This window comes from Acipenser ruthenus, chromosome 17 (assembly GCF_902713425.1).
Source record: "Acipenser ruthenus chromosome 17, fAciRut3.2 maternal haplotype, whole genome shotgun sequence".
In the NCBI taxonomy this organism is placed as follows: domain Eukaryota; kingdom Metazoa; phylum Chordata; class Actinopteri; order Acipenseriformes; family Acipenseridae; genus Acipenser; species Acipenser ruthenus.
The window spans coordinates 28,501,751-28,517,876 of NC_081205.1; the positions used below are offsets into that span (position 1 = coordinate 28,501,751).

Below are 16,126 nucleotides of genomic sequence, written 5' to 3' on the forward strand. Positions count from 1 at the left end.
ATCAAAACAGGCTCTACCAGGAGATTTCAATGTCAAACATGTTTTTAAGAAACTGTTTTACTTTGTGAAAGTCACAAGCTCCACGTGTCTTGTCTGCATTTACTGAATCTATGCCTGCTACACTGGGGTTTACTATTTCAACTGCTTGCACATAGCTTGGCAATCATACAAACATTGACAGCTTTGAAAAATAGAGTGGAAAATATGTCACCTGGTGTATGAAGCAAGGCTTTCCGAGAATGGATTCACAGATCTGTCAGTTGAGATATATTAGAGACACATCACTGAAGTGAAAAGGGTGAATTGAGCCATGACTTTCCACTGGTCATCACAATATTGGAATGCACTAGCATACACATTGCACCTGTTTTATTGATCTTTGCTACCTTAACCATTATCTTAAAAGTGGGTACATGGGGGTTTTACAAGGGTCATGGAGCTTTTTTATTTTATATGAAAAGTGTAAACCCCACCACACCCTAACACACAAATATATCAGGCTCTCTCACATATTGTATGTGAGCAATCCAGTGGATAATACCAGTATGTAAGCTTCTCTTTACAGAAACAATCAAACAATCAGAAAATATGCCTACATCCGTTCCTAATTTCTGTAGTCATATCAATTGAAGCAGTTCTCTCATTTTAGGAGTGGTGCTCACATGCACATTTGTGTCTGTTTTTATATAGCAGTAATGTTTAAATAACTGTTTGCTGTAATATGCTTAAGATTGACTGGCTGTTGGAAACATTGGCACATTGATGATATTCTTAGCATCCTAATGCAACCACTGCAATGGGTGTTCATAAATAACACCTGCGCATGATGTCAACTCCTGGATGGTCCGAGTTTTGCCCTTTCTCGTTCGTTTTCAGAAAGCTTTGATAGTGAAGGGGACTGTTTCATTTGAGTTATTCCACATACATAATATAGAAAAGTTACTATGAATAAAAAAAGCTATTGGTTTCTATAATCACACTTACAGTAAAGCTATTTCCTCATCATTGAATAAATACTTTTCTAGATACATGTAAAGAAGTGTAACCTGCAGACTGACAGACAGTCATATATCTCAGATGCTGACCATTGAAGAGGCTCTTACACCAAAAATGGAAAAGCAGTTCTAAAGATATATGTATACACATAACTAGGTGCTATTGGATAAGCGGTTCTGTAATTGTATGACAGATGGGCAGATGATGATAACTTGTGATAAAGGGGTTCTCTAGACATATGCCAACAAATAAAATGTGATACAGGTATAAACCAATTACATTTTAAGTTTTTTTACGTAAATAATTTATTGTTTTGTATAAACTAATTGTCACGTATAACAAACCCAATCATGCAAGAAATACATTTGACTTAAAATGAATTAACAAGTTTCTAAAAGCATTCGCAAGCTGCATGCATCTTCATACTTCTTCACTGGCAGCAATATAGGTGTGTTTGCGTGGTCTTACAACATGGTAACAAAAATGGAAACCCTAAAGTAGAATTTCTATTTGCATATGACTTTTTGGTTTAGCCTATACAAATATTGTTCTTCTGCTACTATTTCAGTCAACATGTCTTCAGGTCTACCTAGAAAAGAAAGAACAAAGATGTAATTCCTCACATTTACCTTTAAATAATTCGTGGTCAGTTTATGTTACAACAGTTAAACTAACTTTACAAAGATGCATACTCTTGTAGCAATATAAATACAGCTAAGACTGGAAGTGGCAATTGGGATACAGAGCATGACTATAATTTACATATGTACAGCACTGTTGAGAAAACCTGATATCCTAATTGTTTTTGTGTTACCACACTTTTCATATGCAAAAACAAACAAACAAACCAACATGAAACAAAGAAACACAAAGTTTGCTATGCAAATCCGAATGAAGCTTTGGTAAAAAAAAAAAAAAAAAAAAAAAAAGTAAATAAAAATGAAGAGATTGAGTAAGAAACAAACAATATACTAAATTAAACTTACTTAAGAAAAGACAAAGTAGACCACCACTACACATCCCACAATCCAACCAACCATGAGAAGGACTGGCATAACTAATCGTGAAGCATTCATTTGACCTTTAATAAGAAAAACTCATGAGTGAGGAAAGCATAACATATGCAACTTGGTTGAGGTCACTTTCTTTTGAAAACAATTTGAACCCATTACAGAAAATTGTGAAAATGTTATAAAAGCTTATAAATACATCCACCTGAGTCATCTGTGAGGAGAACAGTGAGTTCAATCATGATATAAAAAGCTTAAGATAGATAGATAGATAGATAAATAGATAGATAGATAGATAGTCACAATGAGTTGTAAATTGTACTGGAAAAACAAAGAAAAATATACTGTAATGATAATTCTGGCTTACCTGAGTTGCCCATTGCTTCCCTTGATTAGTTGTCCAGTTATAAAGTTATGGTCCAACAACTGCTAACCCTTTGCCAAATGTTGCTTTAAATAGAGATGCAGTGGAATGTAGCTGCTCTCCTTCCCAAATATGCCATCATACTTCTAGATGAAGCCAGTATAAATTCACAAAAGTCACATCTTTGTGCTCCTAATGAATGCTCTGTAGTGTGCTAACAAGCAGAACAGTGCACATGAAATTCCTGTTGTAGATCACATCATCAATGCAGATTGGTACATCTCCCGACAGCTGTTTATCAGTGTGTACAGTACATTTTAGCAAGGATTGGGCTTTGTTAAAAGTTATCCCCTTGTGAGAGAAGCGTTGTCTCATACTGAAGTTTTGCCATTTCGCAAGCTATATTTTTTCTGCAGGGGTAAGATAAATGTAGAACTTGATGCCCTATAAAAATAAAAATAAAAATAAAGATACTACAGAAATATTTGTACTTTTTTTTTTTTTTTACATTCTCTTAGGTTACCAGTTCAGTTGAAAACTGAGAATACATTGCTGATGTAAATTTTAATGAAAGGAAAATGTGATTTAATTGATCAAAATGGGTTTAAAAAAATAATAAAACCTTCTTTCAACAGTCCCTAATGTATTGTGAATGGGGCCCATGGTCATTTATAAAAAGTAATTTAGGGTAAAGGTTTGTGACTTTATTTATCTTTTATCCTTTGGGAAAGATATTAATGATATTATAGACAGAACAAATTGAGACTGGGTTTAAATATTTCATAGTTGTACTGCTGATGCAAACCTGTCTCACTTTGCTTGCCAGTGTATGTGCATTTGAGCTGTGATAATGACGACAGTGTAAATGTTGGACAATGTTTTGATTATGAGGTCTAGATTATTATTCTTGAACAGTGCTCAAACCAATGTGTAGAATGCAAGACTTGAAAAAAAGATTATGAATATTTTGCTTTTCAGAATTATTTCAATACAATACAAAAGTATTCAAGGAGAGTTGAATTGTGCTAACAGTTTAATGTTACCATTTTAAGAAAAAAAATATACTCAGCTATCTGTAGTACGATTCACATTTGTAATAGTATTTCTGAATGGTAAAAATAAATATTCTGAAAGTACTACTTTATATAATAACTACTGATAATCTGTTTCTTTGTCTGGCATCAAACAGTTACCATTTGCTGCTCATAATCTAATTATAATCTTCATAGAAGTGACTGAAATAATTTCCAACAGAGACAGACAATAGATGGAAAGCAACCAACAGCGAGTGACCTTCACCACATGGATAACTGTTGCATCCTGGTAGGCCTGCCTTTTCTAACAACATATCTGCCTTCTTTCACAAAGTTTAACCTTCTTAACCTATATGGTAATATATAACTGCCCGAAGATTCATCCAGTGTTGTAATATTGTACTGCTACAGTATGGGGAAAATGTGACGTATGTGTTAATATGCTATGTGTGAAAAAGGGGTATGTCTTTGTATAGCTTTGCCTGTAGTATAATTGACAACTGAAAATAGTTATATAAAAATGTGTTAAGCTTATGACTAGGAACATATCTTACACTTAAGCAGGGATGAAAAACAAGCAAATTATCTTATGCTTTGGGTTATTGCAATTATTCAATTTTATTCAATTGACTTCAATTATACATGATTTCCCTCATGAATTCAACAGATATTCATGCAGCTGTGAGCTTTCTTTGTTCAGAACATGGTACCTTTTTTATTATTAACCCAGGTGACACTAATCTGTGTTCCCCAGTGGCATTTGACATGTTTACAGATAGTTCTACTCAGAGTGCAAAGCACAAGATATACTGTAAAAGTTCCAAGGCTATTATACACAATAACTGAGATTTAATCTTTCCCATATATTAAATAAAACATATTGAATAAGTGGAAAATGAAAACACTTCCCTGTAAACTTTGTATTTAATAAATAGAGCCCTGAATAGAGGGTGTATACTAGGTGATAGTTGACAGCTTAATAGTTTCTAATTACTGTTAACATTCCGGTCTGGTTCCACAATTGATCACTTTGTGCATGCTGAGGTCCTTCAGTAAATATATCCACTTTGTGACCTTCTGCTGCAAATGGTCCTAACCCCCAATCCTGCAACACCTTGCACAGCTGCTGCTCATTTACATCATCCTCAAAGACCAACACAATGGCTGGTGCAATGACTACCGGAAAAATTGTATATAATATATACATACTGTAATATATGGCCATAAAGCTGACCATCTAGACACCAAATTGACAGCGTATGAACTTGTCATTTACTAACAGATGGTTTCTTATGTGATTATTCTTTCTTTTAAGTTAATTAGGTGTAACAAATAAAACACAACTGAGAATGGTTCTGTTTTGCTTTGTTTGTAAGGGATATACAATTAACTTTATTCCTTAAGGGTTTTCTTTTCCAATTACTTACACGTTCCTGCATGCAAAACTACACAGCTGCTGAGAGGTCTGTATTTAGCTGCAGGTAAAACATTATATAAGAGTCCTTAGAAGACAACACTCGCTGTCTCTTTCTCTACCTCTGTCCAAGGTAACAATGTATATGTATTTATTGTTTTATCTGTATTTAATTTTTAACAGACTTCTATATCGAGCAGAAGAATCCACCTGCTGGCATCATGGGCAACCCGTTTTAACAGGGCTATATAAAAAGGGTGACATTAACCTGGGAGGGTTATTCCCTATTCACTTCAGAGTAGTTACACCTGATCATTCTTTTAGATCCAAAGTTGAATCATCTAAATGTGAAGGGTAAGTAACATACCGCATTGGGTGAGTATGTAAGAATTGTACTTGAAGCCATTACTACAAGAACTTCCAAGTGTGTCTTTCACAGTAGAACACTAATTTAATCAAATCTGGGACTAACATAAAGTGGTAAGGAGTTACCTGCTTGTTATTTATTTATTTATTGATTAATTTATTTATTTAATTACTATTGGTGATTTTAAACTAAACTAACGTGTGTTTTTTAGATAGGTCTTATTAACTTGTTTCTTCCTTTTTCTATCTAAAGCATTAATCTCTTTGATATTAGTTTTGATTTCAGAGCCTTCCGGTGGGTGCAGACAATGATTTTTGCCATTGAAGAAATAAATAACAACACTGAACTGCTCCCTAATGTCACATTGGGCTATGCCATTTCTGACACCTGCTCTACTTACCTGAAGGCACTGGGAGCAGCTATGGCACTTGTGACTGGAGACGAGGAAGCTGTGTCTAACTCCATGTGTGGAAAAGCACCACAAGTACCTGTGATTATTGGAGAAGCAGGTTCAACGGCTTCCATGATTATAGCCAGAACACTTGGAGTTTTCAGAATTCCAGTGGTAAGATAGATACCCTAATTCCATTCGACACTATGGGTGCTTATGTTTTTTGCCTCAGAGTTATCAGATTTCTCAGAGTGTTCTATTGAGCACACAGACAAGACTGGAGTTCCACGTTCTAAACATTAAGAAGGAATCACCCAAGAAACCAACATATCAAAGCCATGTGTGAATATTTTTTCTGGCTCTACTTATACAGTGGTTGTGCTCTGGCTGCATTATAATATGGATGTGCTTGACTGAGGCAATACATAGGCACCTTTACCTTACTGTGCAGCTGATAACTGTATTGCTTACTCTATTTGTAACCGGGCAGCTAATTGCTAAGGAATAAAACTTATTGTGCCAGTAAATGCAATTATGCACTATGCATTCATTGGTACACCAATGGTTTATGAGAATAGAACCAAATTCTGTGAGGTTCCCTGGAGTATGTAGATTATAAATGTCATTCTGTTTTACTGTAATTCTTTGTTTTAATACATTTTGACAGTGCTGTTTTCTTAACTTATCCAGTACATTCATTTGTTGGACCTGTTTTCAATGTTTTACAGGTTAGTTACTTTGCCTCCTGTGCATGCCTCAGCAACAGAAAAGAATTTCCATCATTTTTCAGAACAGTTCCAAGTGATAACTTTCAAGCCAGAGGACTGGCCAGGCTTCTCAAACTGTTTGGTTGGACTTGGGTAGGAGTAATAGCAGGTGATGATGACTACGGCAAATTTGGAATACAGTTATTCAGGGAAGAAATAAAACATTCAGATGTCTGTGTTGCATTCTCTGAAATCATACCCAAGGTATATTCTAAGAACAAGATCATGCAAATTGTCAAGACAATTAAGCAATCTACTGCAAAAGTCATTGTTACGTTTGCCATTGAGGGCGACATTTATTCAGTACTTGAGGAAGTAATACATCAAAACATTACTGACAAACAATGGATTGCAACTGAAGCCTGGATTACATCTGCGTTGGTCTCAGCCAAAGAAAACTTTCAATCTCTGGGAGGGACCATAGGATTTGCGATCCGCAAGGCAGAAATCAAGGGGCTGAAACCTTTCCTTTGTAGAATGCATCCCCATGCAGACCCAGCTGATCCATTCATTGTAGAATTTTGGGAAACAATGTTTGGATGCTCACTAGACTCTTCAGTAAATGAAACTGTTGAATCTCCATCTTCTAAGACAAGATGTACAGGTTTGGAAGACTTAAATAATATCAAAAGCATCTATAATGATGTGTCACAGCTGAGAGCCACTTACAATGTGTATAAGGCTGTGTATGCAATAGCTCAAGCTGTACATGATTTGCTTTTGTGTAAAAGTGGAAATGGACCTTTTGAGAATGGAACATGCTCAGACATGACTAACCTTCAACCGTGGCAGGTAATAATCAATACGTAGTGATTAATGTACAGATTTAGCATCAAACTTTATTCAGTTTAAATTAATTTAAATTATTTAATTTTTGCCTGTCTTTGAAGCTCACCCATTACCTCAGTAAGGTCAATTGTAAAAGCCCAGTAGGAGAATACATACATTTTGATGAAAACGGAGATTCAAGTGCATCATATGATATTATTAACTGGCAGATGGCTGCAGATGGATCTGTTAAGTTTGTTAAAGTGGGCCAGTTTGATGCAACGGAAGGTTCTAAAAATGAATTTGAAATTGATGAGGAGAAGATTGTCTGGAGTGGAGGGCAAAGCAAGGTAAGGATAGAGGGCAGTTATGTTATGCTCTAAAAATGTGAATACAAATTAAGGATACAAAAGTAAAAAAAAAAAAAGGCTAAAAAAAAGGCTAAAAAAAAAAAATCAGCCTAATAGTCTTTAAAATCATTTTTTTCACACATTTTCTTTAAAAAAATGGCTGTATAAAATAGTTCCAGTATTTAAGTATTTAAAGAATGTCTTGAGAGGCTGACACTGAATACATTAAGTGTAAATCCTGCATACCACAAATGTGTCTGTAAATCAACAGGTTCCGAAGTCAGTATGTACAGAAAGCTGCCCACCTGGGACACGAAGGGCAGTTCAAAAGGGACAGCCAGTCTGTTGTTTTGATTGTTTGCCATGCCCTGGGGGAGAAATTAGCAATCAGACAGGTATATACAGTATTTTAAAAAAATACAAACAAACATGTAGATTTACAAAGCAACATAGTAATACAGATTATAAAAAAGGTTCTGTTTCCTTATAAAAAGAAAGTGCCATACATGCTTTTCTTCAAAGAAAGACATACGGCAGCATGTGTTACAAAGTTTCAAACACTCTCATACAGCTGTGTTTTTCAGAGACAGGTAGAGTACTTTGTTCTCTAGGTAACATCAGATTAAAAATAATTGTTCTGGGACTTGAGCAAACTGAACCTGCACTTACTGGTGAAAAAGATTGTAAGCTAATGTTTTGCATGATGTTGTTCATTGCAGATGCTATAGAATGTGAGAAATGCTCAAGCAATTATTGGTCCCATGTCCAAAAAACCAAGTGCATTCCAAAGGAAATTGAATACCTGGCCTATGAAGAAACCATGGGAATTATTTTAGCTGTAGTTGCAATATTTGGAGCTGGCATTACTGCAGCTGTAATCACTGTCTTCTTCTATTATAAAGACACTCCAATTGTAAAAGCCAACAACTCTGAGTTAAGTTTTTTGCTCTTGTTTTCACTGATATTGTGTTTTCTTTGTTCGCTTACCTTTATTGGCCAGCCTTTAACTTGGTCATGCATGCTGCGACACACTGTATTTGGCATCAGTTTTGTTCTCTGTATCTCATGTGTTTTAAGCAAGACAGTTGTTGTGTTAATGGCATTCAAAGCCGCTCTTCCTGGCAGCAATGTAATGAGGTATTTTGGTCCTAAGCAACAAAGAGTAGGCATCTGTTTCTGTACATTGGTGCAGGTTGTGATTTGTATGCTGTGGCTGTCACTATATCCTCCATTTCCCTCCAAAAACACCCAGCAGAGTGAAAAAATTATTCTAGAGTGCAACATTGGCTCTGTGTTGGGCTTTGCCTCTGTATTAGGTTACATCGGTTCACTGGCATGCATGTGTTTTGTCCTTGCATTCTTAGCTAGGAAGCTTCCAGACAACTTTAATGAAGCTAAGTTCATCACTTTCAGCATGCTCATCTTTTGTGCCGTTTGGATCACTTTCATACCAGCTTATGTTAGTTCCCCTGGAAAATACACAGTAGCTGTAGAGATATTTGCTATTTTGTCTTCCAGCTATGGCCTCCTTGTCTGCATATTTGTCCCTAAGTGTTACATTATCTTGCTAAAACCAGAAAAGAATACTAAAAAGCAGATGATGAGCAAAGGATAAGCCAACACACACTTTTGAAAGATCTTTATTTGTATATTGCAGCATAATATTTAATGTTCCTTACAGGGGTATTTTGAAGTACAGTAGTCCCTCGCTAATACAGACACCATGATACAAAGAGACACACTGCAAAATGAAACAGCTGTTATACTGACACCACAGGATGAAAATAAATGGAAGAATAGATACAAGCAGCCTACTAAATTGCTAAAATTAAGTACATGATTAAAAAAGGGCATATAAACTCATACTGTACAGAGTTTAAACTAACTGTGATCGATCGACTGGAAAAGGGCAAGAAGCTTTCAGAAATACTGATGGAATCTAGTGGTTTGAAACGCAAAATGTTTCAAGAAGTCTTTAATTGCTTTTAAAAAGAGAAATAGACTCATACCAATAGAAAACAAAAGTAGCAGGTGTTTTACTTGCAGCCACGTGTAACATTTTCTATATACTTTTTATGAATTGGTTATTTCTGTAAAGTGTGTGGTATATGTAAGGCACTGTATAGTATCATAACGTGTCAATGCGGCACCGTGATCTATTTTGTGTTAATTGTGTACTAAGTAGGCTATGATAAACACATTTTAAAAAGCTAAAATTATTTAGTTTCAATTTTAAATAATATTTTATTATTTTCACATTGTACAGTAATGTGTACAAGGCTAAAGTAAAAAGAAAGTGTGCACGATATTCATTTGATTTTATTACTGTACTGTATACTGTATAGGCCTACTGTACAGATTTATATGTTTACATAATGGAATGTGTACAGAGAACACATGAATATTTTCAGCACATTGATTTATACTTTCAAAATAAATTGAGCAATATAAATGTATGTGTGTGCAATTTTTTTTTTAAACTGGACACCACCTTATTTCGGACAACCTGTTTGTGTCCCGACATATCCGGTGTAGCGAAGGACTACTTACCATAGAGATTAAAAGCAACAGAAAGGCACGGAAACCAACTTTTCAGAATCCACTCACATTTCTGAGTCCCCTGAGCTTATTACAGATTACTTCCTTTTGAATACACAATTGTACTACTCTGCTATTTAAACCAACCTCAGATATCTAAACTAATGCCAGGTGTTTCATTGCAATACATTAAGTGTTTGTTAGAGAAAAGACATAAGGTGCTGGTAGACCTGTCTTCTGCTTTAGTAATGCAATTGAAAAGAGCCAGGCTATGTTAGTACAGCAGTAGAAAACACCTTTATACCACATCACTCAGGCAGTGTATGCATGCAGTGGGAACCATTACAAAGTCACGGTGAGCTTTTACATAAATCATCTTTAGTTTTATTTTGTCTTTCCACAGCTTACACATGAAGAACACTGTACTTTGTTTTTAAAATATACAGCAGCTTAAATAAAGTGTTACAAAGCATGTGTTTTGGTGAAATAATGTTGTAAAGTTATCCCACAACTAAGAATTCCTTTGAATGTGATCTATTTACCACTTTAATGAAATAAAAACTAATTTTGAAAAATAATTGAAGGTCTTTCTATTTATTCAAGATAAAGTAACTGATTGTGTTGCAGTTACAGTAGATGAAACTGTTGAATATTACAGTAGATATTATTATTATTATTATTATTATTATTATTATTATTATTATTATTATTTGAAATGTTCTTCTTCTAGTTCTTATTTGAAATTGCACAACTAAGAGTGATTTTTGATTTTATAAATGCTTAGTGTAATGCCTGTCAACACAAACAGTTTCTACTAGAAACATACTACTAGAACCCAACCCCCCTTTTTGGCATGATGGTGGTTTATTCAAAAACAAACCCACCCCCTTCAGATGGAGTTCTCTGGCACATGACTGGTCACATGATGGAAGGCCTTCATACAAATCATCATATGCACTGAGGAGATACTTTTAAATATATATATATATATATATATATATATATAAATCCCCTTTAACATGGTCTTTTATCAGTGTTACTCTTGCAACGTACAATGCTATATACCAAATGTACATTTAGAAACATAAACATGCGCACCAAGGGGCTGCTTTTACATGTGGACACAGGCACATGGGATATATATGAAATCAAAGAAGTAACTGCATTTTCATATAAAACAGCGTATATCCAAGTATCAGATAATATGCCTATTTGTGCACTACTTTAGTTTGATAAATATTGTACTGTAATGGTAACGTGAAGACCGACAGTGGTGCACGCACACTGGGCCAAAGGGAGCATTACACAGCTGAATCAATGAGCAGTGATATTTAAAAATGTTTGGGTCTATGTTGACCCCATCTTTGTCCTGTTTAAATTGAGTAAGTAATAAACCGTGTTAACTTTATAGAACTGAACCATTTAATGAAATGTTTTTGGTCAGATGGTATTTACAGTAGCAATATTGAATCAAATTATACCATGAGCTGCCAGCATGGCCTGAATCTGACCTGTTGGGTCTGAGAGGTTCTGGAGTTACATGGCTATTCCTCAGAGATGCTTAGTTTGCTCTAGACATCAGATATTTTCGGGAATTGTTCTCGGGTTTGAATAAAATAATGTAGCATTTTGGAGTAAAGATACAGAGAAGCAAGCCAAAGCTTGACGACAAAATAGCAAATATTTCTACAGCGACAGTATACTTCCCTGGGGAGCTGATATAAGCCGGGATAAATGTGATCCAAACAGCACAAAATATTAGCATGCTGAAAGTGATAAACTTAGCTTCATTAAAATTATCTGGCAGCTTTCGTGCTAAGAAAGCAAGTGCAAAGCAAACGCATGCTAAAAAGCCAATATATCCCAACACACAGCAAAATAACGTTACTGACCCCAAGTCACATTCCAGAATAATCCTATTGTTATAGTGTCTGGTATTTTTAAATGCAAATGGAGGAGATACAGTTAGCCATACAATGCAAATGACTACTTGAACACCTGTACAGAGAAACACACTGAACCTCTGTTGCGTGGGGCCAAACCATTTCATAACATTATTCCCAGGTAGAGTTGCTTTGAAAGCCATGAGTACCACAACAGTTTTACTAAGCACACATGAAAGACAGAGAACAAAACTGATACTAAACGAGGTACGTCTTAACTTGCAGGCCCATGCTGTAGGCTGACCAACAAAAGTAATGGCACACAAGAAACAAAATACGAGTGAAATCAGCAGAAGGAAGCTGAGCTCAGAATTGTTGGCACGGACAATCGGGGTGTTTTTGTTTTTCAAGAAAATTGCAGCTACAGCTGTTGTCAAGACAGCTCCAAGTATTGAAATGGTCACTGATATGATTCCCACAATGTCAGCGAATGAGAGGTACTCAATTTCTTTTGGAATACAGCTGTTTCTTTCCTTGTTGGACCAATATTCTAAAAGACAAGGAATACATTCCACCGCATCTAGACAAGAAAAACAAGAATTTGGGTTAATTAAAATGCATTATGACACACACTTGCATAGGAATGAAGATTCTTAATTACCTGTCGTAATGCTAATTGTCCCATCAGCACACGGCACACAATCATAGCAACAAACAGGTTGGCCCACACGGGCTGCCTTTCTGTAACCTGAAGGGCAGCTGTCTGTGCACACTGACTTGGGAACCTGGCAACAAAAAGGGATTAGATGTATGTAACACTCTTTTTACATGATAGCATGGTATGGGTCCTAGTAGCAAAATTATTTTTATGAATAAAGTAAAATATCATTGAAGGTGATTATGACTGTTAAAGAAAACAACACACTTTGAAAAACTTTAAATACAGTAAGTCATGCGTTTGTGAATAGGACTGTATGGTTTTTATACTGCAGTCTAGACGTTTTAGGTTTCTCACATTTAAATTCACACATCACAGGACTTTCGCATAGTAAACCGCTGAAAATTGTGCACACACCTCATAATTGGTAAAGATTAACAAATTAACTTAATGACAGCAATACGGCAGAACCTCAGCACATTCTTAGTTCAATGTACAGTTTGTACTAGTCTTTTTCCTTATACCTGCTTTTGTTGTCTCATTCAAAATTGCTGCGGGGGGAGGGGGGGGAAACAGATTTTGCTTACCTCAGACTGCCCCCCATTCCATATGATTTTATCTTCATCTAAGACAATTTGTTGCTCCAAAGGTGCAGCTGCATCAAAACGTCCTACTGTCATGTATTTAGTGGAACCATCTGGATTTCTTTGCCAGTTGATAATGTCATAGGACCCCACAGAATCCCCATTTTCATCAAAATATACCTCTTCTCCAAATTGGTTGGTAAATTTTACTTCATTAAGATAGTGTACAACCTACAGGTTCAACATTTCAGTAGAAGGAAACCATGTTCAAATAAACATACCGAGTTCATTTTATAATATAACACAAATCACGTGTGCATGTTATCACCGTACTGTAATTGTGTTCCTCCTTAACTGAACACCTAAAAAGGCCCTTGATTACTTGATTCAAGCTAGTTGGTACATAGTGAAAATAATAATACTGGTTCAGAATGAGTGACAATGAGGAACTGACCTAGTACTGATATTACATGCAGAATACCAGCCAATCATGGACCCTGCCCCACCAAAATGTATCACATACAGATATAATTTACTTACATATATGAAAGTGGAGACGGTCTTACCTGCCAGGGTTGTACATTATATATGTCTGCACATGTTTTATTAAAAAATGGACCTTTACTATTTTCACAGGCTTGCAAATTGTGAAGAGCGTGGGCTACCGCATAGATAGCTTTGTGTAGATTATAAGTTACTCTGAGTTGTGTTACATCACTGTAAATGCTTGCACTTTCTTTTAAATTTTCTTTTCCTGTGCAGGTCTTGTTGTATAGTGCATGTGAAGCAACAGAATGGTTTGAAACTGGGTCTGCTGTTTTAAAAGAACACTGAAATAGTGTTTCCCAAAACTCTCTGGCAAACAAATTGTAAGGTTTTTCTAAAGGATTGAGTTTTAAAAGGAAGTCTTTAAATTCTGGTATTTCTGCTTTCCGGATTGCAAAACCAATTGTTCCCCCCAAGGAAATTAAATGTTCTTTCTTAGAGATTAATGCAGATGTTATCCAGGCTTCGCTTGCAATCCATTGTCTATCGGTGATGTTTTGCAGTACAATCTCTTCAATCAATGGTTTTATATCATCTTCAATGGCAAACGCCACAATGACTTTTGCTGTGGACTTCTTGATTATTTCCACAATTTGGACTACTTTTTCTTTAGAGACCAATTTTGGAATAATTACTGTATAAGCAATACAAATCCCCAGTTTGGTAACTTCATCATGAAACATCTGAATTCCACTTCGACCGTAATCATCATCTACTGCAATTGTCCCCACCCAAGTCCACCCAAAACGTTGCACAAGATTCGCTAAAGCACTGGCCTGGTTTAAATCACTTGGAACTGTTCGAAAGAAAGTAGGAAACTCATGGTGGTTACCAAGGCAAGCACAGGATGCAAAATAGCTAACCTGCAAACAGGAACATTTCTAGGATCATTTCATGGTATTGTACTTGAAAAGCCAACTTAAAACAGAAGATATAAAAATATAGCCATATGTCAATACAGATTATCACCAGCTGAGCACTGGCGTTTGCAAAAACTATTTAGCTACTTTACCCCTTTTCCTCCATTGTTTAGTTTATGGTACATAAGGATCCATTTGAAGAACATTTAGAAATGGGTTATTAAAGGTTTTGTTGATTATTCACAACAACATGATCAGTGAAGCTTCTTTAAATGTTACAGGTTTTTTTTTTTTGCATTCTATTGCAGTGGAACATTACTGTATAGTAGCATGTTTATATATGTATTATTTTATTTTTATCAATCCATTACAAAACTAACAATTACCTAATGGGGATTCTATCATTTGCCATGCAATACGTAAGTTATTATAGAACAATTAATTCTGTGTATGTATACTTACCAAAGGAACACTGAACAATTTCAGTACCCTTAGAACTGCTATTGAGAGTGATGATCCAGAGTCACCTATTATTACTGGCACAGAAGGTGCACCATTACACTTCTTTGCATCATTGTCTTCTGGTCCATTTATCAATGCTAATGTAGACCTTACTGACTGAAATGCTATACCACATGTATCATAGAATTTGTAACCAAGGGTGACATTAGGTAGAAGTGTCTTGTTCCTGTTTATCTCCTCTATAATAAAAATCATTGCTTGTGACCAGCGGAATGCTCTGAAATTAATTCTGAAAGGAATTGTATTAGACATTTTAAGGCTCCAATTATTTTTAAATATCATACTGTATGTTAAACTTAAGAGTGCTTAAAGAGATCCTAAATAGCATTAGTATAAACGTTTCCTAAAAAAAATGAAGATGCTACTTACAATATAATTACAACTTCAAATCTGTACCAATGTAACTAATGCTGCAGTTATCCACCTGATCATATAGTTAGAAAAGTACATGTATTAAATACTGCAATAAATAAGTACTACTACTACTACTACTACTACTGTATATAAGTGCCAATGTAACTTGCATGGATTACAGTATTGCCATGTAAGTGAGAATACACTTTTTTTTTACATCCATATTGCAGGTTAAAACTACAAGCAGACAAACATTTTGTCTAATGCCTTTACCAGTGTTTGTCTACTTAACTTACCTGAGTTCCTGCATTGGATACTGTAAGAACATTGTAAATGCAGTGTAATTATAATGCACTTATGGTAGTTTCTTCAACATCTCACTTACCCTTCACATTGTAATTTTCCTGGTTGAGCTTGAAATGTCTGCTCCTCTTTTATACCTTTTGAGTGAATTGGAAACAATGCTCCGAGAACAACATGACCTGCCTGATAATGTGTGACCATTTCAAAGTCTTCTCTAAGCTGGCAGGCATCCAGGTCAGCCCTCAGCAAAGGAAGCGCTGAAGAAACAAAGCAGAAACAATACACAAATTGCATTGTGAAAATAGTCCAGCGCCCAGTTATCAATTTAATCTGAATTTATATGTTTCAATGAATTAGTTATTGACCTTTAGGGAAATTAAGAGATGGCAAATCATTAACAACTCAACAACTTAACCT

The 16,126-nt window shown here is 35.4% G+C and overlaps 3 protein-coding genes across 3 annotated transcripts; 1 reads left to right on the forward strand and 2 right to left on the reverse strand.

Annotated features, from left to right (window-relative positions):
• Positions 1–1,302: 1,302 nt before the first annotated feature.
• On the reverse strand, positions 1,303–2,549 carry LOC131696679 (sarcoplasmic/endoplasmic reticulum calcium ATPase regulator DWORF-like). Its single transcript, XM_058989644.1, has 3 exons — positions 2,374–2,549; positions 1,983–2,077; positions 1,303–1,585 (listed from the first exon to the last, which is right to left on the reverse strand). The coding sequence occupies exons 1-2, from the start codon at positions 2,384–2,386 to the stop codon at positions 1,983–1,985; spliced, it is 108 nt and encodes a 35-aa protein (XP_058845627.1). The 5' UTR covers positions 2,387–2,549; the 3' UTR covers positions 1,303–1,585.
• Positions 2,550–4,957: 2,408 nt separating this feature from the next.
• On the forward strand, positions 4,958–9,865 carry LOC117423699 (extracellular calcium-sensing receptor-like). Its single transcript, XM_034928605.2, has 6 exons — positions 4,958–5,172; positions 5,459–5,750; positions 6,305–7,135; positions 7,234–7,461; positions 7,733–7,856; positions 8,181–9,865. The coding sequence occupies exons 1-6, from the start codon at positions 4,958–4,960 to the stop codon at positions 9,074–9,076; spliced, it is 2,586 nt and encodes an 861-aa protein (XP_034784496.2). The 3' UTR covers positions 9,077–9,865.
• A 1,162-nt stretch (positions 9,866–11,027) lies between these two features.
• On the reverse strand, positions 11,028–15,960 carry LOC117423675 (extracellular calcium-sensing receptor). The gene is made up of 6 exons (XM_034928547.2): positions 15,792–15,960; positions 14,993–15,281; positions 13,691–14,533; positions 13,128–13,355; positions 12,544–12,667; positions 11,028–12,462 (listed from the first exon to the last, which is right to left on the reverse strand). Exons 1-6 carry the CDS (start codon positions 15,908–15,910, stop codon positions 11,561–11,563), a joined length of 2,505 nt encoding a protein of 834 aa, XP_034784438.2. The 5' UTR covers positions 15,911–15,960; the 3' UTR covers positions 11,028–11,560.
• Between the last annotated feature and the right edge of the window lie 166 nt (positions 15,961–16,126).